Here is a 24,139-nt window from a genome sequence, read left to right on the forward strand (position 1 = left end):
GTGGTCCTGAGACAGATGGAGAACTTGACTTGGCTCCCCCTCCAGGCTGGATGAGGAGAGAGTGTGCCTGGGAAAGAGTAGGCAGCTACTAAATGCTGAGTCCTCAGCACGAAGCAAGAGCAGGGGTCCCCTTTAGCGCTATCCCACCCCAGGACTCTACCGTCTGATTTCTGCCCTGGTCAGCTCGTCCAGGCCCACGAACTGCTTGGCACTCAGAGATGGTCCTCTTTCCTTCTGGTGCTCTGCACAGACTCCATCTGATCTCAGCTGGGGCAAGTAGGAAGAGAAAACTGAGACACAGAAAGGGCCCTGCACAGACTTTCAGTGCAGCCAATCTAGTCCCCAAGGTGTAACCACACTACAAGGGTAGGAGAATCCCATTAAAGGTGAGGGTAGGGGTGCCCAGATGGTTTGCCTGGGGGACTTGAGCAGAGGCCTTAATAGCTTTACCTTCCCTTTCCTCTTCAGGAAAACCGGCACAGGTTTCCAAGGTGCGTGGTGGTGGTGGTGGTGGTGGGGTAATGGGGAAGGGGGAGGGCGCTAATTTGGGAATTCCCTCCCCACCCAAGACCGACCATGAGATGGGAGCACCTTTTGGGGTCTGGTCTGGCCGCTCCTGATCCCCCTCTTGAAAGAGGCTGCATTTAGCCCCACTGGAGAGATCACTGGAGGGTCTCTGAATGTGGAGACCCCTGATTTATCCCAGTTCCCAGGGCCTCTGAGCCTCACCTGTTTCCAAGTGGTGGTGCAACCCCCCCCCCCAAAGAGAAGCCCTGGGGAAGGGGATGGTTGAAGTAGTTCCTTGGGAAGCAGAGAGAAGAGGCGTCCTCCGCTGGCCCCCGCTGGAGGAGGACAGGGCCTCTTTAAGGATCAGCCCAAGCCACTCCCATCCTGAGGTGGAAAGAAAGTCAAAGGACCTAGAATTAGGAGGGGCCTTTCGCACCCCTGAGGCCACGTAAGTTAGTGTACAGCTGAGAAAACTGAGGACCGGGTGTCTATAATCGGAGGCAGATCCAGACATGCCCCCAAACAGGCCCTGCACCAACTTGAGGACCCTCCTTTTCTCACCAATGGCCCCAAGAAAAGTCGTTTGAGAGGTCTGTGACCGCCCCCACCCCTTGTGTGTGTGTGTGTGTGTGTGTGTGTAGAGGGAGCTGAACTTGCCGAGGGATCCACCTCCTGGGGTCTGTGTGTGCGCTGTGGGAGAAGACGTAGATCTTAGGTCCCTAGTCAGCCATAACTCCACCACACTCTCGAGATCGACTCGGGGACGCTGTCAGGAAAGTACTCTTCCTGACCCTCTGGGGAGGGACACAGAATCAGAGACACAGAGAAGAGGCCCCAGCCCCACCTAGCCATAGTCTGTCCCCAGACCCCCTCCTGTTGTCCCCGGTAAGTCCGGCCCCCAGGCGGCCTGCGCAGAGTAAGGAGTCGCCAGTAGGCCCACTCCAACCTGCCTGACGCTCGAGGGGACCCGGGAGGGCGGAGAGCATGGTGGTGGGAGGCGGCGGCGAGGGGAGCGGGTGGGCGGGGGCGCTGACGTCAGACCCAGGCCGGGCTGCCGGCCGCTGCTACCCCGCCACATCCTGGTGGCCGCGCTCGCAGCCAGGCCGGGCCCTGCGCCGCGCAGCCAGTAAGCCTCGCGCGCAGCCACCGGGGAGCAGGAGGGGGCCATGCAGCGGCCTTGAACGCGCCGAACCGGCGCCTAGGAGCGCGCGCGGCGGGCGGGCGGCCCAGCATGGAGCTGAGCCTGGAGAGCCTCGGGGGCCTGCACGGTGTGGCCCACGCGCAAGCGGGCGAGCTGCTGAGCCAGGGCCACGCGCGCTCAGCAGCGACGCAGCACCGCGGCCTGGTGGCACCCGGGCGCCCGGGTCTGGTAGCCGGCATGGCGAGCCTGCTGGACGGCGGCGGCGGCGCCGGGGGCGCGGGTGGCGCGGGCGCTGCGAGCGGCGGCACCGACTTCCGCGGGGAGCTAGCTGGCCCGTTGCACCCGGCCATGGGCATGGCCTGCGAGGCTCCCGGCCTGGGCGGCACCTACACGACGCTCACGCCCCTGCAGCACCTGCCGCCACTCGCGGCCGTGGCGGACAAGTTCCACCAGCACGCAGCGGCGGCTGCTGTGGCCGGGGCTCACGGCGGCCACCCCCACGCACACCCGCACCCCGCGGCCGCGCCGCCCCCGCCACCCCCGCCGCAGCGCCTGGCTGCCAGCGTGAGCGGCAGCTTCACTCTCATGCGCGACGAGCGCGCTGCTCTCGCCTCCGTGGGCCACCTTTACGGGCCCTACGGCAAAGAGCTGCCCGCCATGGGGTCGCCGCTGTCGCCGCTGCCCAACGCCCTGCCACCTTCGCTGCACGGCGCCCCGCAGCCCCAACCGCCGCCGCCTCCGCCGCCCCCGCCGCTGGCAGCTTACGGCGCTCCGAGCCACCTGGCTGGGGATAAGCTGCTGCCGCCTGCTGCCTTCGAACCTCACGCAGCGCTGCTGGGGCGCGCCGAGGATGCGCTGGCCCGGGGGCTACCAGGAGGCGGCGGCGGCGGCGCAGGTGGCGGGGGCTCCGCTGGGCTGCTGGCGCCGCTGGGCGGGCTGGCTGTGGCCGGGGCGCACGGGCCGCACGCGAGCGGCGGCGGCCCAGGCGGCGGCGGCGGCCCTGGGGCTGGCGCGGCGGCCGAGGAGATCAACACCAAGGAGGTGGCGCAGCGCATCACGGCGGAGCTGAAGCGCTACAGCATCCCGCAGGCCATCTTCGCGCAGCGCATCCTGTGCCGCTCACAGGGCACGCTCTCTGACCTGCTGCGCAACCCCAAGCCGTGGAGCAAGCTCAAGTCGGGCCGCGAGACCTTCCGCAGGATGTGGAAGTGGCTGCAGGAGCCCGAGTTCCAGCGCATGTCGGCACTGCGCCTCGCAGGTAGGAGCGCGGAGCACACCGCCCGACCCTAGGACGCTGGCTCGGGGCTCCCTAGCACCAAGCAGCCCCGGCCGCCTCCCCATGCCCTGGCCGTGCGCCCCTCCGGCCAGCTCGGGGATCCCCTGTAGGAGGTTAGAGTGTGATCTGCGCCTCTGCCGTCTGTACCGTCGCCAAAAGGGAGAAAGGGGTTGTGCCGCCTTCCCCCCCCCCCCCCATAGCCAGCAGCCCAGCCCGTCTGGAAACCGAGGATCCCCGAAGCAGCCTGCAGGATCGATTATTGTGTGTGTGGTGTGTGTGCGGGGGTGAGGGTGCTCCCCAGACACGCCGCTGCTGTGATCTCGGGGTGCCACTCTCCTTTTCCGGAACAGTCCCTCGCTGTGCCTCCAGCCCAGAAAACTGGGACCGCACACAGGCCGAGGGCGCTCTGGCGGCCAGGGCCAGGCCGGTGCTCAGCCCCTGGCCCCAGCGCGCGCATCTCTGTGGCTCAGCCTCTGCGATCGATAGCCCCCTCCCCACCTCCGGCCGCTGGCAAAGGTCACTGGAGAATGGGCGGGGGAGGGGCGGCCGGGGAACCCTGGTCTGTGCGGTCCGGAGGCCTTCACACCGCTGCCTGTCGCCTGCTGGCGTTTGCTTTTGGCCCAGAAGCACACCCCCCTGCCCGCCTTGCATTTGTGTTGTTTTGTGTTCCTCAATGCTGCCTCCTCTCTGTCGAAGCAACCTGGTATCTATTTTTCGCTTGCTCGCCGTTTTTCCCTTGTTTTTTCCTTATTCTTCCTCCTTTGTCACTCTTTTTGTCTCTCAGCTTCTCTGTCTCACTCAGCCCCCAGCCCCCCTAGGAACCCCACTCTCTCTTTCCTCCCAGCTGACAACACCTGGGTCTACGCTTGCCCCTAGAGAGGCGGCCTGACCAAGCCTCCTTTTCCTGGGTGCAAGAAAGCCCCCCCAACTGTCACCTCAATGAGCCTGGCTTGTAAAGGGTGGTCTTCCCCTGGCCATGCTGGGGACGGGGCTGCAGAGCCCCTGCCACAGGGACAATAGCTGCTGCCGGTGCTGGATCGATGGCTTCTCTGCGCACAGGGGCGAGTGGGCTGGGGCTCACACTAGGCACCCCTCAAGCAGGCAGGCAGGGTGGGCTTTGGCTGTGCTCCTCTCAGACAGGAGACTGGGCAGGGGGGGTGCCAGTTGGGGACTGAGAGGGAATCTTATATTCACTCGTTCCCTCCCCCCAGGCATACTGGACAGCTGGAAGAGCCTGGACCTACACACAGCCTCAGTTTCCTCCTCTGCGGAGGAGGTGACTAACTGAGACGCCTATGGGCTCCCTCGATTCTCCACTTTGGGGAATGGGAACATAAACTCTCCTTCGTATATAGCAAGTGGCCAACTGTATGGGGAGGCCATTGTGACATGTTAGAAATAGTGTGAAAAACTTGGACAGTTTTATGTAAGGGCAGCACTGGCTCTGTCTTGCTCCCCACGACACATTCAGTGACCAAGTGTGCTTGAAGGGGACATATCAACACACAGCCACAGCCTGCTGTTGTAGTGTAGATGATCTCAGGTAGCAGACAGCACAACCCCTATGCTCTCGCCAAAGGTATCTCCGCAGTGCATTAGACACTAAGAGGTACTGGTCAAATGGGCAACACGTGGCATTTGACGTATTGCCATACTGGCCACCTTCCACCTCTTTGCCAATGTATGTTGAATACATTGTGTCCAACATGGGGGTATCCCAAAGAATGCATGCCACTTTACAGTTTCCTCACTGCCCTGTTATGTAACTAACATGATCCATTAGTAGTATCTCAGTTTCACACTGAGCCGTGGCGGGTGCCCTGACCCCGAAGTCCACGCTTCCCTTCCCACAGCCCATACAATCACAGAGGGGAGCCGAGGCCCGTGGGCGGGCCTCCCTGACTGCCACAGCCTTGGCAGCAGTCTCACCTCTGTGAGCCTGGGCTTTCCCTTTTGGGAAATAGGAGTCAGAATAGGGGCGCCGGAAGGAAGTGGAGAGAGTGAGTGCAGGGGCTAGAAGCGCTGGGATGTTGGGGATAATGAACCATTCAGCCCGTCACAGCACTCGCTCCTCCCCGCCGCGGCCCAGCAGTGACCCCACCTGGTCCGCGCGCAGGACCCTGGGCACCTGCGGCACCTCCGGAGCACTTCGGACCACGGCTACACCCGGGTGCTGGCTAGGATGTTAGAGGTGGCGGAGGGCTTCAGGGTAATTAGCACGGGCCCGCGGAGAGGCTTTTAGTTCTGGTCGCCGCGCAAATGAAAAGCGGTTAAGTGGCGGCAAATCTCCGCAGTTAGAGCAGGAAGGAGACAGGGCGCAACCCGCTCCTAAATGTGCCACCCCGCAGGGGGGCAGCCCGAAGCGCCTCCAGGTGCCCCACCTGCTCCCCCTCAGCATATTTCAAACCCTGGCAGAAGAGAACTAAATGCCCTTCCTCCTCCCCATCCCGGGCCCAGCGAAAGCCGCCCGTCTACCCTATGGCCTCTTTGCCCCGGAGAATCGCAAGCTTTGTGCCCAGTGTGGCACGCGCGCCTGCCCGCCTCTGGGCGGTCCCGTCCGGGTGTCTGGTTCCAACTGCGACCAGGAGGAAGGGAGACACATGCAGAGAGAGACACACACACAGAGAAAAAGACAGAGATAAGTAGGAGAAACAGAGAGTGACAAAAACAAAGAAAATGAAGAGACAGAATTGGAGAGACCAAAAGAGAAACAGAAAAACAGAGGGAGAGGGAGGAGAGAAAAAGAGAGAGAGAGAGAGAGGCACCGAGAGAGGAGAGAGGAGAGTTCCGGTGGCTGAAGCCTCTCTCTGTGTTGTCTGTGTTGCTTCCACAGGGCCTGGGTCTCTCCCCCCACCCACCCTACTAGCTTTCCCTCCTCTCTCTTTCCTGGATCTTGGACCAAGGCAGGAAGGGGTGGTTTCTTTGTTTCTGCAATGTACATGAAAAATCTGACCAGGTAGAACTCAGAGTCGCCCCCACCCGACCACCGCTCCCCACCTCTCCTGCCTTTTTTGTGTACCTCAGTTTACTCATCGGTAACGTCTGTGCATTGGAGGAGCTAGGTTCTAGGTCTGACATTCTTAGATTCAGGGGCCCACTAGTCGCAGATTCTACAGCCTCAACCCCACTGCCATGGGGGCCTTACCCTACTCCATCCCAGGGTCCTCTGATTTCTGTCAGATTCCCAGCCACCTCCTCTTCGAAGCCCTCCCTGCTCTGTCTCAAACAGTAATTATGGGAGAGGGGCTGGGGGAGGGGCAGCAGGCTCCTGGGCAGGGGCGGGGCGGTCGATGAATTCGAATTACCGTCTCTAATTCATCACCGTTGCCCGATCGATAGCTTCAGCGGGCTTCAAATATTGTTTAAATTGCAACTCTAGAGAAAAAATATTTTTGTAACTAAGAAGAAAAAATGTGTAAAATAAAATATCAGATGGAGGCGATTAAAATAAGGGCCCTCTCTTCCTCTTAGGCCCACTGGTGAATTCAGAGCCCAGAATCCCTGAGAGATGAGGGAGGCCAGAGTGGGAGGAACTGATATAAGAAGGGAGCCATTTCTGGAACCACGTTGCTGATGGGGGCGGATGCAGTGATGGTGGACATCAGGGTTGGTGTAGGGTGGGCAAAGCAGTGGTCAGGGTCTTGAAGGTCTGGAGGGGCTGGTAAAAAACCCAGCTTGAACTGCAAGGGAGTCATACTTCTCACAAAGTCTGCCCCCATACCCTAGAAAAGACATCCCAGCAGAGAGCTTGGAAACCGGGTACTCACCTGAGCTGTAACACTGACTGATCCTGGGCAAGGGTCTGAACCTCAGTTTCCTCACCTGAGAAATGGACAGACACCAGCTAGCAGGTACTTGCTGAAATTGATCTAATCAACCAACTCCCTCCTCCTATGGAGACCTTCAGGGCACCTTCACAAACCTTGCACTCTGAGGCCATGTTGCTAAGTCACCCCTTCACACCCACTTCTCATCTTGGGGGGTCCTGGTCACCTGTGGCAGCCTGGGTGCTGTAGGACCCTTAGAGATTGGGCAGGGGCTTCTGGAAAAGATCTGGGGTCTGGAGGGGACACTGTAGGTCCTCACAGGGATGCACAGAGTAGAGGAATCTGAGTCTGGAGCTGTGTGTGCCAGAGCCATATGGGGCTGCTCACATGACTCTGGATTCCCCCGAAACCAGTCCCTGTTTTCCAGACCACAGACCGGGATTGGGCCAGCTCCAGGACCCTGCCCAGATTCAGTGATTCTGCCCCACTCCCCTCATGCAGAGGGATTAGAGCTGGCTGGGATGCTGAAACCCTCCCTCTGCCTCTCAGCCAGCCCACCAGGAATAAGATATGGAATTATCCAGAATAACCTTTTAAATCAAATGGAGTTATTGTGCCCACTTTACTTACCAGCAAGCCAAGGCTGAGAGGAAGAAAGGCACTTGCCCAAGCCACACACCTAGTGAAAAGTGGTGCCAGTTCCAGTAGGAGGGGGAACAGACCCGGCTCCTGGCAGTAAAGGGGGTTGGGGGCTGCATCCCCCTGACCTCTGAGTCTGGTAGAGCTGCAAGCCCAGCTGGAGATGCTCAGGTTCCCACTTTCTACAAAGATGGGAACATTCCAGGCAGGTGGCCCAGCAAAGACAAAGGCTGGGAGGGGGATGCTCAGTGAATTTAGGTGAGGACAGTAGTGTGGCTCTTTTTTTTTTTTTTTTTTTTTTTTAGATTGTTATTTGTTCATTTTTAGAAAGAGAAGAGAGCGAGACAGAGAGACAGGAGGAGGAACAGGAAGCATCAACTTCCATATGTGCCTTAACCCGGCAAGCCCTGGGTTTTGAACTGGCGACCTCAGCATTCCAAGTCAAGGCTTTATCCACTGCACCACCACAGGTCAGGCCAGTAGCGTGGCTCTTAAAGTCACAGCTTGGGTGACCCTTGGGCAAGTGGACAGTGGGGGCTGGGGAGGCCTGTGCTTCTCCTCTCAGTTCTCTCAAGAGTGTCAGGATTATGGGCTCTTGTGAGCCCCCACCCCTCAGGGAGCATGTGTAGAAACAAAGTTCCAACTCCCTCTCTGCCTCCCAGCCAACTCCAAGCCACCAGGATTCCTCCCACCCTCATGCCTTTTCTAGTGAACCACCCACTCTTCCACGTCACTCCCTCCTCAATGCCTGACCCTTAGGGTGAGCCTGGGTCCAGCGTTGGAAGTCCAGCACTCTCTGAGCCCCAAGCCCAGTGATAATTCCTTCCTACCTGAGAGGAATGGATGGTCTCCCCAGTTCACAGATAACCACACAGATAAGTCTACAGGGCAAGGGGCTGGAGCTGGCATTTGGCTCCTTTATTCTGAAGGAATAAAGACCTGACTATTCTCCTTAATCTCTTCCACTCCTGTGTTTCCCTCTATCAACCATCACCACTCTAGTCTGATTGACACTCTGACACTGCCTCCTTCTCCCTGCTCTCCAGGCTTTGCTTTCGCCCCTGGTGTCCTCTCCTCTAGAGCTGCAGTGTCAGGGGGCTTTTTTCCCTTTCTATTGAATTTATTGGGGTGACGCTGATTAACAAAATTCACAGGTTTCAGGTGCACGATATTACAAAACATCATCTGCACACTATATTGTGTTCACTACCCCAAAGCAGTGGGCTTTCTATGATCACTTTGAAGCTCTTTCCTTCTCTGCTTGGTGTCCTGACAATGGCTCTCAAAGCCCTTAAGATGTGGAGGAAGCCTTTGAACCCCTAATTTTGTGCCCCGTGTGAATGTGGAAAGGCACTGCTGGCTAGTGGAGCCAGGAGGATGGGCTAGGAGGTGGGAAGCCCGGAGCAGTAGTAAGGATTAAGCCTGGGCCCCTGAAGCTAGCTAGTGTCTTTGTATGTAGCCATGAACCCGGGGAGCTGGGATTGTTTGAATCAACTTTTTAATTAAATATGGCCCTTGGTCAATAAGGAAGGTACTGCTAGTGGGGGAGGGGAGAGACTGGCCTGGGAGACCCAGTGACCTCAGCCAGTCCCAGGATATCTGCAGCCTCGGTTTTTCTTTTGCCTAGTAGGTGTAGATGTAGGTGGGGCTAGGAAGCAGGACCATCCTGCCTCTGGATTCTTGTCCTGTAAGCAGTTGTAAGAGAGGTGGAGGGCCCCCTCAGGCCTACCAAGTCACACACACAAGACCACAGACTCACACTAGATGAAAGCAGGGACAAGGAGAGGGGTCCGTGAGTGGCACAGGTGGCCAGGGAGAGAGGTTCAGGGATACAAATGTAGATGCCCACATTCACATTAGAACTAGTGTTCACAGACTCCAGCTTAGGACTCCCATTTGCCCTCTAGCTGGATTTGGCATATTTCAGGCTACACAGAGCTGGAGGCATCAGGAAGAACTCCCCAAGACCTGTGCTGACGATTTGGAGTCATCCATGCTCCTCCAGGTGCTCCCACAGGACCACATCTTCCCTGCATCCACGTAGATGCTGTCTGACCCTACTTTGAGTACTGGGGGCTTGGGAGGGGGTCGCATCTGCCCACAGTGACGGGGGGGGGGGGGGAGGGGGGGCAGTGAATTGGGAATCTTATTTGGAGACAGCAAGGTCCAGAAGTCCCCAAGTGCCCTTGCTCATCCGCAGACATTGGGCGGACGTCTGTGCCTGTTTCCCCCACCCGGCCAGGTTTACCCCTCATTGCCTGGAAAACTAATCGTGGAATCAGGAAGGATTCTCCCCACACCCACCTAGAATATAGCGTGCACGGGCCCTCCACAGCCTGGCAGGACCAAGGTGCCCACAACCGGGCTAAAGACACTTGGTCCCTTGCCCTGTATACCCGCGGCCTGGGGCCTCAGGGTTAACGTCGCGGGATAGCCTGCATTGCGTCTCAGGGAAACCACAGCTTGACGGGTGGGAGCCGTCTTTGGGCTCCCCTCCTTCCGGGCTGAACTTCCCAAGGCGGCAGTGGTCTCGGTGCGCTGGCCTGTATGCCCCAAGCATCATCGGGGCGCTGCGCCCACTCCCCGGGGAAGGCTGAGAGGACCCAAGGGAGGGGTGCTCCGGGAAGGATGGCAGGGTAGAGTCACACGCGTTGACCGTGGACAAGTCGCTTCCCACCTCCAACCCCCGCCCTGTGCACTTCCGTCTTCATTGAATGAAGACTGGAATCTCCAGCCCAGGAGGAGCAGGAAGTGGATAAATAAAAAGCTCCCGCAGGGGCTGTAGGAGCAACCGCAAAGCCTTTGCTCTCTCCCTCCACCTCCCTTCTGTCCCCACTTCTTTAAAACTGCTGTAGTATTTTATTTTATTTTTTTAATTAATTTATTTATTTATTCATTTTTAGAGAGGAGAGAAAGAGGGAGAGAGAAACAGAGAGAAAGAAGGGGGGAGGAGTTGGAAGCATCAACTCCCATATGTGCCTTGACCAGGCAAACCCAGGGTTTCGAACCGGCGACCTCAGCATTTCCAGGTCGACGCTTTATCCACTGTGCCACCACAGGTCAGGCAACTGCTGTAGTATTTTAAAACACTGCACACATTCACCAGGTTCCAGATCTGAACGGAACAAGAAAGCATCTTCCCTTCACCTCCTTTCTGCAAACCAGTTTCTATTTCTCCTTCTAGAGAGAAGTTACACTGAATCCCGGAGCTACAAGGGTACATTCTTTTCCTTCTCTTTTTCTTGAAGAAGACACACACACACACACACACACACACACACACACACACACACACCGGAGAGCATCCACTCTGTCCCCATTAGGAAAGAGAGTGCCTCCAGGTCGTTTTTGCTGGCTGTGTAGTATTCTTCTCTTTGGTCATTTCCTTTTTCCTTCAGCCAGCTTCCTGCCCAGTGATCCCTTATCACCCTGGAGCCTGGGGCTTCTGGGGCGGACCATCTTGTGTGTGAGTTGATTGGTTTGTTTCTCGGTTATTGAAATGCTAGGTCCTCCCCACACCCCTGTTTCTGCATTGGCCTCTCTGCTCTTTTCTTATCACCAGGTTCTTTCCTGTCATCTTTTTCAAATCTATTTCCAACTGTCAGCTGCTGTGACTTCTCAACATTTTTTTAAAACATAAAAACTGTGTGTGTGTGCCTGGTTTGCCTCTGTGTGACTGTGCCTGAATGGAGGGGGCCTCTGTGCCCCTCCATGTGGTACAACCTCCAGATGAAGCTCCAGGAAAGGTAGCCCAGAGTCCAGTGGAAACACTTATTTCCCTGATAAGTCTTTGAAAGGCTCAGAACTAATTTGAAAATGCGGCCATTAAAATCCCATCGGGGGAGAGGATGGAGGGAGGAAGGGAGGCGGGGCCTCTCCCGCGGGCTGGGCACCTGCCAAGGTACTTGCAAGGACCAAGAGGACGGGGGGGGTGGTAGAGAGTGAGAAGGCGACAGCTGGGACAGAGTGGAAACAGATGAAGGGCTGCTGAGGCCTCCAGGGGTCCTCATCTGAGAGCAAGGGCCTGACTCAGCGCTGAACCTGCACCCTCCACCCATGGAAACCCCTTCCCCTGCTCCCTCAGATGTACAGGATGTGGATAAAAGTGGTGGACACATGTATTCTCCAGGACCCCTCAGAATGATATCACCTTGGACTAGTCACCCACCTTCTTTGGCCTGGGGAGGCCAACAGGGCAGCTCAGCCCAGTGGGGACAAGCCACCAGGGTAAAGGCATCAATGTTCCCCACATCTGGGGCTGGCTGCTGGTGGCCAGGGGCGGGACTCGTTTCCAAGGAAACCAGTCATCATCCCAGCCGGAGACTGGGCTCCGTATTGAATTGTCTGCTTCGTGAAGCCAGAGCTGAGCACTGGAGGTGGCCAGAGGGGAGGGAACAACCGGCTCCAGCTCTTGCTTCCACCCCACACCTCGTGTGCCCTGGTTGACAGATACTGAGGCAGGAAGGCTGGGGGTGGGGCAAAGACAAGAATGCTCACAATGACAGTCACTCAAGTGCCCCCATAATTGGATTCAGGGGCCACCATCCTGTTGCCCCTCCTTGTCAAACCTAGCCTGGGGGGGGGGGGGTAGGGCCAGTCCTCCTGCTGCCGCTCTAGCTCATTCCTCCTATCCTCCCCTGGGCTTTACTAGCTCCTCTCCTCCTCTGTTCCAGATGCCTGAACTCTGTCTCCAGTTCCATCCTCCTTGCCTAGGACTGTCCCACTTTCAGGCCTCTCAGAATCCAGCCTTGCTCGGGTCTCTCCGGCCCCAAATTCCCTACCCAGACTCTGCTTCTATCCCTGCTACTCTGAACAAAGCAGCAGCATCCCTGTTCTGGGACCAAGTGGATCATCCCTTTCCATTTATTTCTGTGATTATTGGAGCAACGTGGCTTCCACATCAGATTGTGGCTCCATGAAGCAGGGCCTATGTTTGTCTTGCTCACAGCTGTCTCCAGCATTGCCTCATGCACAGTGCACACAGTAGGTGCTTGATAAATGTATGAGGGAGGAAGGAAGAGGTTGAAGGTTCTCGTTCATTCAGCACTTGCTGCACAGATCTCATGACCCCTGCATGGTGAGACTATCGTCACCCTCACTTGCAGACAAAGACATCAGGGTCACTGTGTCCATTGATAAACCAGGAAACTGATATCCATAGAGTGTGTGTGTTGAGGCCACTCTGCCCATGGATCCCAGGCCTGGCATTCCTGCTGACTAGGAATGGCAAGGGAGGGAGGGAGGGAGCAGCTAGCCAGGTCAGGCAGACAGGAGCTGTCCTGGGGCAGGGGGTGTCTAGATGGACACAGCCTGTATCCATGCACTTAGAAGCAAAGGGTTTCCACTGGGTCACCACCCACCCAATGTCACACCCAGTTGTATTACATCACACCATTAGTTCTTCACACTGCATCCTCCTGTCTTATATTCATACTGTGTGTCCCTAAGGCCAGCTACAACCAAATGTTCTGCTGAGCTCTGCAGGCCCCTAGGACTTTCCCCACCAACTCTGGGCCTCTTCTCTCCACCACCCCTCTATGCTACTGCCCATATTTCCTGCTACAGATTGCCCCAGTTACTCACAAGCTCACATGTGATTTGATTGTGTGTAGACACCTCTCCCCTTCCCCACTGTAGCAAAGCACACCACACACCCACACCCATACACCATCCTCCACCCAGCCAGGTCCTAGTGCAGCCCATATGGTCATACTCAGAGGATGGGGAACAGATGGACACCTGCATGTTCAGTCCGCTCAAGGCCAAGTATAGAAAGGACAAGCAGGAGAAGATGAAGAGAAACAGGACAAGGGAAAGGGAGACATAAAGGAGGGAAGAGGGGACAGGAGAAGAAGGGGAAGAAGGGAGAAGTAAAGGAAGAGGAGCAGAGAGGAGGGGAGGAGGGAGAAGAAGACCACAATGGATGGGTATCTATCAGAAGGCACCCATGAGGGTGAACAGGTCTGGTCTCCGCTCCCTGTGGTGCAGACCTGATTCTGTTCAACCCACTAAGGAGTGACTGAACTCATGCTTCCCCATCCCACCTGCCTGTCAGTAGACTCAGTGGCTCCCTCACTGACTGGGGATGGGGTGCTCCCTGCTGAGAATGCTCCCAGGGCTCCCACTGGCCCTCTAGGGCAATGGCCAGCTGGGTCACCCTGACCGGGTCACTGAGTCTGTGCTGAGTCCCCTTACTGCCACACTGCCCACACAAGGAGGGACACCAGGGGCATCAGTCATTGGACAAATTCACTCGCAGCCATCTCCTATAGAGAAGAGGGCTTTCCTGGAAGAAAAGCCACTGCTGCAGGGCTTTGAGGGATATGTGAGAGTTTTCTGGCTGGGGCAGCCCAACTCCCTGCTCCTGACTTCAGTTTCTCCCCTCTCTAGGAAGAGTCCAGGAGAGGCGCCTTCCCTGAGGGGGAGAAACGTCATGACCTCCCTGTAAGTGGGTTCCAGAGTTAGGACCCTCCCAGGAACTCACAGATGGGAACTTAGGGCCTCATCCCAGCCCCACCATTGTATTCACAACTTTTCTGACTAAACTCCTTTCCACAGCCCAGCAAGACAAAGGCCATGATCACAACAATTTTCAGTTGAGAAAACTGACGCTCAGAGAGCTGACACCTCGCAATAATTCATGGGGGGTGGGGCTGCGCTGGCTCCTTCATTGGCCCCCTGGAGGGTCCCGGTGGGTGGGTATGCTGAACCCGGCAACTTTCTAGAAGGGCGAGAAGCAGGAAGAAAGAGGTGCTGTGGAGCAAGTTTCAGGGGATCTGAATGGAATGGGCTTTTCCATCTGGAACTTGAAAGTCCCGGGATTCAATTTTCTTGCCCCACACCTGGACTTGGGATTCTGTGGGATGGCTGCCCTCTGCTGGTCATGTAGGGAACCTCGGACCAGGTGCTGAAGAAAAGACCCTGTTAGCACTCTTGGGGCTGGTTTGGGAATGGGATTTCTGTCTCTTCTGGGTGGCTTTTGATATCCTCCCAGGGCTTCTGGGACTTGCTAAGAGGCAGCCTCAGGCCCTCCTCAGGTCTAGACAATAAAAAGACTGGGAGCAGCCTGACCAGGAGGTGGCGCAGTGGATAGAGCATCGGACGGGGATGCGGAAGGACTCAGGTTCGAGACCCCGAGGTCGCCATGGGCTCATCTGACTTGAGCAAAAAGCTCACCAGCTTGGACCCAAGGTCACTGGCTCGAGCAAGGGGTATGAGAAAGCAATCAATGAACAACTAAGGTCTCGCAACGAAAACTGATGATTGATGCTTCTCATCTCTCTCTGTTCCTGTCTGTCTGTTCCTATCTATCCCTCTCTCTCTGACTCTCTGTCCTTGTCCTTGTAAGAGAAAAAAAAAAAAAAGACTGGGAGCAGTGGAGGAGACAGGTTGAGGTGAATGAAGCACTGGATGTCTTGAGATACAAGTCTTGTTATTAATGATTCTTAGCATCAGGCTCTCAGTCCCTGGGGTCATAGAGGGCAGATAGAAGATAAAGTTGGACCCAAACCCTCACTTAATGGGACCTTTGGATAGAGTGGGTAAATCATTGTGAGTGCTATGGACAAAAAGATAAAGAAAAATGGTAGGAGGTTGCAGTATTAAACTGAGGATCAGGGTAGGCCTCATAGAGATGTCTGAGCAAGAACTAGAAGGAAGCAAGGGAACCATAAAGAAATGCAGGTGAGAGAGAAGCAGGCTGAGGTGACAGCCAGTGCAAAGGCTCTGAATTTGGACCGTACTTGGGATAAGAGCAGTGTGACAGTGCAGTGAGAGGCAGCAATAGGAAATCAGGACAGAGAGGTGACTAGGTGGGAGGCAGAGGAAGGAGGAGGGGGCTCAGTGAGATGGGGAAGGGGGCTTGGAGCAGCTGATGTGCACTGAAAAATGTTTTAAGGAGGCAGTGTCCCAATTTTGCAAATGAAGAGACTGAGGACTTGCAAGGAACTGACTTGCCTAGGGTCCCAGAGGTGTCAGTTGCTCTCCCCCACACTGCAACAAACCCACAAGCCAGCCCTGCTGGCTCCTCCATCAGTTGTCATGGCAGCTGTAGTTAGTGGTGAGCCTTTGTGTCCGGGACCACACCCCGTCCCCTCACCACAGATTGGGAGCCCCGGAGTTTCCCTGTGCTGAGCACATATGAAATGGACCCTGTGGTGATGTTTGGCAATGTAGATGAGGATAATGGAGAAGATGATGGTGGTGGTGCTGGTGCGGTTGATAGTGGCAAAGATGAAGAAAACACAGTAGGTTGATGGTGGTAATAAAAAGAAAAATGATGGAGTGATATAAGGGAGGTGATAGCTGTGGAAGTGATGTTGTTTGTTGATAGAGGTTATGGTGGTAAAGGCAGAGGTGATGGAGGTTCAGGAGCTGATGGGGTGGAAGGCATATGGATGGTGGAGGAGGTGATGGTGGTAGAATTGATGCAGGGGATGAAGGTGGAAGTGACAGAGGTGATGGTAGGAGGTATGATGAAGTAGAAGTAACACTGACAGTGGAGGAGGTGCTGATGGAGGGTGCAGTAGAGATAGAAGAAATGTAGATGGGAGGAGGTGATGGTGAAGGAGGTGATGGTGGAGGAGCTGATGGATGTAGAAGGGATATAGGTCAAGGAAGTGATGGTAAAGGATGCAATGCAGGTGGCAGACCTTAGTGGAGATCATTATGGAAGGGGTGGCCATAGCAAGGGCAGCATAGTCTGAGGCTGGTGGTTGGTGCCCTGGGTAAGTCCAGGACTTCTCATGCCAGTCCCCTGTCCCCTGTCCCCTGTCCTGCTTCCTGGTCAGTCCTTCTCTCCCAGCCTTAGTTTTCACTTCCATGAAAGGGGTTCATATGCATGGCTTCTCCCTTTCCCGGGCTGCCTTGGGCCACACAGAAAATGCAGTGGCCTTCAGGGCTGGCAGGAGTGATTCTGGGTGCCTGGAGGGATACTGATGGGGGGTGTTTGGGGCCACAGGCAGGGGCCGCCAGGCTGGCTCTGGGGGGTTGTGGGGGATGGAAAGAATGACAAAGCTGCTCGGGGTAAACAGCTCCAACTGGAGCCTGGATCGATTGGGGCTGTGAGGAGCTGTAATTAGATTGAACGCGGGAAAGGAGGCGGGGGAGTAGTGAACGGAGCCTCTTTTTGCTGTGATCGACAAAACAAGAAGTTTTTTCACAACTCTGCTTCACCCAGCCCCTCCCCCAGCCTCTGCATTTGGGGCACTTGTGGGCACTTGATTGGAGAAGAGGGGATGGGTAGGAAAGGGGTGACCCACATATGAACTCTCCCCCACCCCTGTCTGGGCTAGCCAACCCTGATTCCTTTTCTGTTCTGCCCTGCCAGGCTCACTGGGCAACCTTGGGCAAGTGGCTCACCTTCTCTGAATACCTAAGGAGAAAAATCTCTGCCTTAATGGAATTACTACAGGATTAAAAGATAAGATACATGTAATGCTCCTGTCAGCTTTCTATGGAGCATTTGTATCTCTGTCCCTACTGCAAATGTATGATGAATCTGTAAGTGAATTGCTAAGAGAATGAGTGAATGAATGAATAAATTGATTACAACAAGTGATCAAGAAAGGGAATTTAAATGCCTGGGGATGACTTTTGAGTCTCCCCTCATCCCTGGCCTCATTGCCTGAGACCCAGCTTTCTCATTGAAAGAATGAGGGACCTGGACTCCTCCCATGACCCAAGTTCCAAGGAGGTGGGAGCTCAAGCAATCCCTTACACTTCCTCCCTACATTTTTTTTTTTTAATTCAGTGAATGGAGGAGAGGCAGAGAGACAGACTCCCACATGCACCCTGACCAGGATCCACTCAGCAAGCCCACTAGGGGGTGATGCTCTGCCCATCTGGGGCGTTGCTCCATTGCTCAGCAACCTAGCCCTTCTTAGAGCCTGAGGCAGAGGCCATGGAGCCATCCTTAGTGACCAGAGCCAAGTCACTCCAATTGAGCCATGGCTGCAGAAGGGGAAGAGAAAGAGAGAAGGGAGAGGGGAGGAGTTGAGAAGCAGATGGGTGCTTCTCCTGTGTGCTGTGACTGGGAATCGAATCTGGGACAACCACATGCTGGGCCGACACTCTACCACTGAGCAAACCGGCCAGGTCCTCCTTCCAATGTTTTTTTATGCAGATAAAAAGTGAATGTGCCCTGGCCGGTTGGCTCAGCGGTAGAGCGTCAGCCTAGCGTGCGGAGGACCCGGGTTCGAATCCCGGCCAGGGCACACAGGAGAAGCGCCCATTTGCTTCTCCACCCCTCCGCCACGCTTTCCTCTCTGTCTCTCTCTTCCCCTCCCGCAGCCAAGGTTCCATTGGAGCAAAGATGGCCCGGGCGCTGGGGATGGCTCTGTGGCCTCTTCCTCAGGCGCTAGAGTGGCTCTGGTCGCAATATGGCGACGCCCAGGATGGGCAGAGCATCGCCCCCTGGTGGACAGAGCGTCGCCCCCTGGTGGGCGTGCCGGGTGGATCCCGGTCGGGCGCATGCGGGAGTCTGTCTGACTGTCTCTCCCTGTTTCCAGCTTCAGAAAAAATGAAAAAAAAAAAAAAAAAGTGAATGTAAGTTCTTTCTCCTTTGTTTTGTATTTTAAAAGGCTACCTAGTACTCTATTCACCCTGTAGGTTTGTCTCACCCTCTTTCTGTAGCCATACCACACCCTCTCCTTCTATCAGCTTCTCAGTATAGTTACAAAAACATTATTTTGCCTAAATCAATATTCAGTATTAACATTATTATGATTTTAGTGAATATCAACAGCTGAGTCACACAGACTACTGGGATTGGATTTCCTTTCTTGTACAACTGTTTGTTTTTCCAGAAGTTAATAGTTGCCAATCACAAATTCTTCCCACACTCCCCAACAACATGCAAAACCAACTCAATAGGATTTTCCACACATATGAGGTCATCTCCCTTTGCACTTCCCTTGGTGCTCCTGCTCTGATCTGGGTGAGGTTTCCCTCTTGCCCTTGGTGCCTTTGTCCTGCTGTCTTCCAGCCTCTCCCCTCCTCATTTGAGGGACCTCTTTTCTCTTTCTCCTAAGTTAAACCACATTTCCTGAATCCCACACCTTCCTTTTTTTTTTTTATTTCTCAGTTTAAAATTTTTTTATTGAATTTATTACGGGTGACATTGATTAAGAAAATTATACAAGTTTCAGGTACATAGTTCTACAATACATCATCTGTATATTGCATTGTGTGTTCACCACCCCAAGCCAAATCTCAGTCCTTCCATCAGCATTTATTCCCCCCTTTACTCTCCTCCACTTCCCCTCAACACCCTTTCTACCCTGCAATCCCCACACTGTAGTCTGTGTCTATAAGGTTTTTTTTGTTTGTTTGTTTAATCCCTTTACTTTTTTCACCCAACCCCATCCCCTCTAACAGCTCAGTCTATTCTCCATATTTGTGAGTCTGTTTCTATGTTGTTTGTTAGCTTATTCTGTTCATTAGATTCCACATATAAATGAAATTATATAGTACTTGTCTTTCTCTGACTGGCTTATCTCACCTAAATAAGCATAATAATCTCCAGGTCCATCCATGCTGTTCACAAAAGGTAAGATTTCCTTCCTTTTTATGGTTTAGTAGTATTTCATTATGTAAATGTACCAAGCTTTTTTATTCACTAATCTACTGCCACACCTTCCTTTTTTTATTTACTTCCTCATTTTGATGGAACATATCCTGCAGTAGCTTTCTCAGAAAGATGTTGCTGTCTGACTATATCTTTAGTACACCTTCATGCTTGATGTTTGGTGGGGCATATAATTTTAGCTGAACATAACTGTCCTTCAGAATTTTAAAGGCATAACTTCATGGTCTCCTAGCTTTTTGAGAAGCCCAAAGCCATTCTTATTCTTAGTCCTTTATGTGACATCTGCCTTTTCTCTCTGAGGGTTTTTACAATCTCTTTTTTTCTGAGTCTCTAAAATTTCACAAGGATGGACTTAGGAGTGTCTTCTTTCATTTGTTAAGTTGAGCACTTCATGGGCTCTTTTTTTTGTTTTTTGTTTTTGGGGTTTTTTTGTGACAGACAGAGAGAGACAGATAGAGAAATAGATATGGACAGAGACAGGAAGGGAGAGAGATGAGAAGCATCAATTCTTCATTGTTACTCCTTAGTTTCCTTAGTTGTTCATTGATTGCTTTCTTATATGTGCCTTTATATGTATGTGCCTTGACACTGGAGGGGGGGGGGGCTCCAGCAAAGTGAGTGACCCTTTGCATAAGCCAGCGACCTTGGGCTCAAACCTTGGGTTTCAAGCCAGTGACCATGGATGGGGTCATTCATGTCTATGATCCCACGCTCAAGCCAGCGACCCTGCGCTCAACCTGGTGAGCCCGTTCTCAAGCCAGCGACCTCGGGGCTTTGAACCTGGGTCCTCTACATCCCAGTCCAACACTCTATCCACCGCGCCATCAACTAGTCAGGCTTCATGGGCTCTTTAAACTGGACTCTCATGTCCCTCAGTCCTGCATTCTTTTTTTTTCATTATTTATTTGACAGTCTCCTCTACTGTTGGAGTACCTCTTGACAAGATGACAAACCTGCCCAATTCATCCTCTAACTTTATTATCTTCCTCTCATTTCTTATCTCTGCATCTGCTTCATTCTGTTCCCAGGGATTTTTGCTTAACTGTATGTTTCAATCCTTACATTGATTTTATTCCAGCTATTACATTATATATTTAAATTGTAACACATTGACCCTTCCATTGTCCTTTTTATTGAACAGCATCCTGTTCCCATTTCATGGATACAGTGTTTTTCTCATACCCATCCAAGAATATTAATTATAACTTTGACTGATTTGTCTGTTTCTTCTAAGATCATCGTTCCCCTTGCCTCCTACCATTTTTGTTTGTTTCCTCTCCTCTTCCTTCTCGCATATTAGAGGCTTTTCTAGAATGTCCAGTAACCTCTAGCCATCACTGTTATTTAATATAAAGCCCAGAGTAGTCAGTAAGAAGTGCCATGAGTTCCAAGTCAGAGGGAGACAAAGAATGGAATGGTTGTCAGGTCACATGGGAGAACCTGTCCCTGAGAAATGTGATCCACAGCACAGGGAACATTCATCTCTTTTTGTGGATGTATATGGACATTGATCTGGTGTGCCATGTGGTTCAGACTGTTCTGGAACCCAAAAAAAAGCAGGGGGGGGGCTCAGTGTGTGGTCCCAGCATGCCACCACCAGGGCTGGCAGTGGGGATCTGCTAGGACAGCCTGCATCATTGGTAACTGCTGGAGAAGTAGCTGGGGACATGGAGTTCATGGGGAGGCATGATGAGGCAGGCTCTCCACCACCCACAGCCCCAGACTGATATGTGACAGAGAAACTAGGACTCTGATAGAGTTTGTACTGAAGCCACAAGCATCCCCCAGACCCTAAGTGGAGGTAGCCCACCCTGGCTGATAGAGCCCATTTTTTCCACCCACAGGCCCCTACTGCATTTGAGGAGGGAGCCAACTTTGGAGCTGGGGAGGGAGGAGCAAGACCACAGATGATAGCCTTGCTCCATACTCTTAGCTGCTGCTGTTTCCCTATAGCAAGCGTCTGCTGGCCAGAGGCAGCCTCTCCCTGCTCTGTGCCAGGTGGCCCTAGGGAGGGGTGGCCCTGCAGCCCCCCCCCCCCCACTCATCCTTCGATCCTCCCAACTCCACTGGGCACTTGAGTCTCAGCCAGCTGATGAGGGAGGGAAACAAGCCAGGGTGGCAGCTCAGATATTGGAATCAGATGGTAGATGCCAATGTTGGTCGGATACAGGGTCCCTGTGGTGGTCAGGCCTCAAAGGAAAGCCCAGGGAAGGAGGCATGGACCATCATGGTCCTTCTGAGAGCAGGGTTGCCAGCACCCCAAGGGGAAGTTACTGAGATTTGTGACATACCCCAAGGACCTATTAATTAACTGCTTCTTTGCCCATCTACAGTGAGCCAAATAATTCAGAGTTTCCAAGTCATTTTCCCCAACACTCCCCAGGTGTGGGCACCAATTGTTGTATTGTTGTACTCTTTGGGTTTGGGAGCCTTTGGTGGGGGTGGAGCATGAGGTTTGGGGATATGAGCTGGGGAGACGGATAGCCTGCAGAAGAGGTATTGGAGGGTGGTGACATAAGCCTGTAGAGGTATGCTCACACCATGTTCCCTTCTTTGTCCCCCCCTCACCCTACCTACCTGTCCCATGTCTGTCTCCTCACTCCGTGACTGTCTGCCCCTTTTTTCATTTCTGGCTGTCTTGCCCACCTTTTTGCTGCTCCCTGGTTTTTTCCGTGTCGCCCTATTGACATTTCTGTCCCCTATCTCTTTTTGGCCCTGTCTCTTGCTGTCTCTCCATTTCTCTGTGCTTCCCATATTTCTGCTTTCCTGGTGTCTCTTTGCACTCGGCTCCTTCGGTGCTGCCTCTTTCCTCCTACCCGGCCGCGCGGTGGCGCTGTCTCCACTCGCTCGCCCGTCGGCGCGCCCCTGGTCCGCAGCCTGCAAACGGAAGGAGCAGGAGCAGCAGAAGGAGCGCGCATTGCAGCCAAAGAAGCAGCGCCTGGTGTTCACCGACCTGCAGCGGCGCACGCTGATCGCCATCTTCAAAGAGAACAAGCGGCCGTCCAAGGAAATGCAGGTCACCATCTCGCAGCAGCTCGGCCTGGAGCTCAACACCGTCAGCAATTTCTTCATGAACGCGCGGCGCCGCTGCATGAATCGCTGGGCCGAGGAGCCCGGCGCGGCCCCTGGGGGCCCCGCAGGCCCTGCCACCTTCTCCAAGGCCTGAAGGCCCCTGGCTACGCGCCCTCCCTGCCTCCACAGCCTGGGCGCTGACCCACCCCCTGCCCCACACCTCCCACCCAACCCCGCCGGCCGGGAGACCCGCCTCAGGGGGCACCTGGAGGGGGTGCATTCCGGGCCCCCCATACCCAGGGAGGGGACGCAGCACACCCCTCAGCCCAAGTGCACAAAAGGGCCCCCCTCTTCCCTTCATCCCACCCCTCCAGGCCAAAGGAAGCCCTCCACCATCTCCACCCAGAGGGTGGGGGTGACAGAAAGGGACTCTCCAGCTCCCTCTCAATTTAGGATGTTCAGGGGCCTTGGGAAAACCAGGGCTTACTGTGTCCTCCCCGAAAGCGGGTCAAGAAGCACATACTAGAAATATAAACCGGGTATTTAAAAAAAAAAAAAAAGGAATTTTAAGAATAAGCCCTCCTTTGCCAGCCCTCCCCACCCCCATAGAGGGAGGCAGGAAGAGCCTTCCTCCCCAGCAGTCCTCCCACGGACCTGTTCCCGAGAACTCAATCCCTTCTAAAGTGCACACCATGACCAACCCCATCGGCCGGCAGAACTGCCCCAAAGCCAAGAACCCAGCTACCCCTCCTGGCAGCAGCCAGGATTCCTTGTGCCAAGAATTGCCTGCCTTAACGTCTGGGGAGGGGGCCTGCAGCGGCAACCGCCCAGCACCCACAGGCAAGCACCCTCTCTCACCCCATCCTGGACTGGAGGCTATGGCACACTCAACCATGCCGCTAGACTCCAGAGGCTTCCCGTTCCCCTATCCCCGCACCCTTCTGTCAGTTCACTTTAGCTTTAGGCACCTTGAAAATGACACACAGGGAGAGACAGACCCCAGGAAACAGAAGAAGACATCCAGGTTCCACAGAGAATTCCACAGACACAGAGAGCACCGGAACTGGGGTCATGATGTTGCTGTCTGCTTGGAACCCTAGGAAGTTACTCACCACCTCCCAGTGCTTGGGATGCTGCACTGGGCCTGAAGGGGTAACAGGAGTGCACCTATGCTTGCCACGTCTCTCTCCTCAGAGAAGGTGGAATCTGCTTACTCTGTTTTATGCCAAAAAATATTTGACGAGGGGGTAGGAAGGGTCAGAAATGACAGTGAGCACGCCCCCACCTCCCCTGCTCATCTGGTCCAGGTGACCTCCAAGTCTGGCCCACAACTGGATCCCAAGAGCCCACCTCCTTGGGGGTTCATGATCTAGAGGCTAGAAGGAACCTCCCCAAAACCCCATCCTCGTGGCTGCCTCCCAGGGAGGTGGCCACCCCCCCCCCCTTGAGAATGCAAGAGACATTTCTAGTGAAATGCCCCTCCCCCTCCTCCAGGTAAAGGCTACCTCACTCAAACATTCATGTCTGTGATTGGAAAAATCACGTCTGATACCAAAGATCCCCTCCCCCCACCACCAAGGACTTGTGCTGGTCGCTAGAATTCCCTCGAGTTCATCTCTTACTGTGTGCTTAAGGGCCTGCCCTGAGTTCTGCCCTCTAGGTGCCCCCACCCCACCAGAGAGAGAAAGAGAGGAAGAGAGGATAGTGAGGTCGATGAGTGCCTTGTTCTTGAACCAAAGATGTGTGTGAAATGTTCTCTTGTCCTTATCGACTCGCTATTGTCCAGGCTTTTTAAGCAACTGAATCTGAGTGATGCTTCTAAAACCTTTGGGTGTTGGGGCGTTATCCTAAGAGTCCCCATTCTGGTTCACCAACCCCTTCCCCAAACAGAGGTGGACATAGCCCCTTTTACCTGCACCCATCTGCACACCCCCCAAACCCGATAACACCTGGGCCCCACTGGCTAGAGCACCTGCTTCGAAGGGGATGTGGCTTCTTGGACACTTACTGAGCAAATCACTTGCTCTTCCCTGCATTTGAGGCCCAAGAGTCGGAAGCAAAAAGCCTCTTGTTTTGTCTGGAAATTTAGAAATTGTCTTGGGATCCTTCTGGTTGTAGAACATTCCAGTTATGGTAAACTGTGGTCCAATCAGGTCAAGCCCAATTGATGCAGGTCACAGAAGCTTCCCCACCGCCATCCCTTGGTCCTT

General features: G+C 54.4%; 1 protein-coding gene across 1 annotated transcript; it reads left to right on the forward strand.

Moving 5' to 3' along the window:
- Window positions 1-1,738: 1,738 nt before the first annotated feature.
- ONECUT3 (one cut homeobox 3) lies at window positions 1,739-22,208 on the forward strand. The gene is made up of 2 exons (XM_066360974.1): window positions 1,739-2,906; window positions 21,794-22,208. The coding sequence occupies exons 1-2, from the start codon at window positions 1,739-1,741 to the stop codon at window positions 22,081-22,083; spliced, it is 1,458 nt and encodes a 485-aa protein (XP_066217071.1). The 3' UTR covers window positions 22,084-22,208.
- Window positions 22,209-24,139: the final 1,931 nt, after the last annotated feature.

Source organism: Saccopteryx leptura, chromosome 1, assembly GCF_036850995.1.
Source record: "Saccopteryx leptura isolate mSacLep1 chromosome 1, mSacLep1_pri_phased_curated, whole genome shotgun sequence".
Lineage (NCBI taxonomy): Eukaryota > Metazoa > Chordata > Mammalia > Chiroptera > Emballonuridae > Saccopteryx > Saccopteryx leptura.

Bases quoted from the DNA above. Each gene is read 5' to 3' on its own strand.
- ONECUT3 (XM_066360974.1), top strand. From the start codon at position 1,739: ATGGAGCTGAGCCTGGAGAGCCTCGGGGGCCTGCACGGTGTGGCCCAC. The intron at 2,907-21,793 runs GTAGGAGCGCGG...CCTGGTCCGCAG, and splicing joins GTCGGCACTGCGCCTCGCAG to CCTGCAAACGGAAGGAGCAG.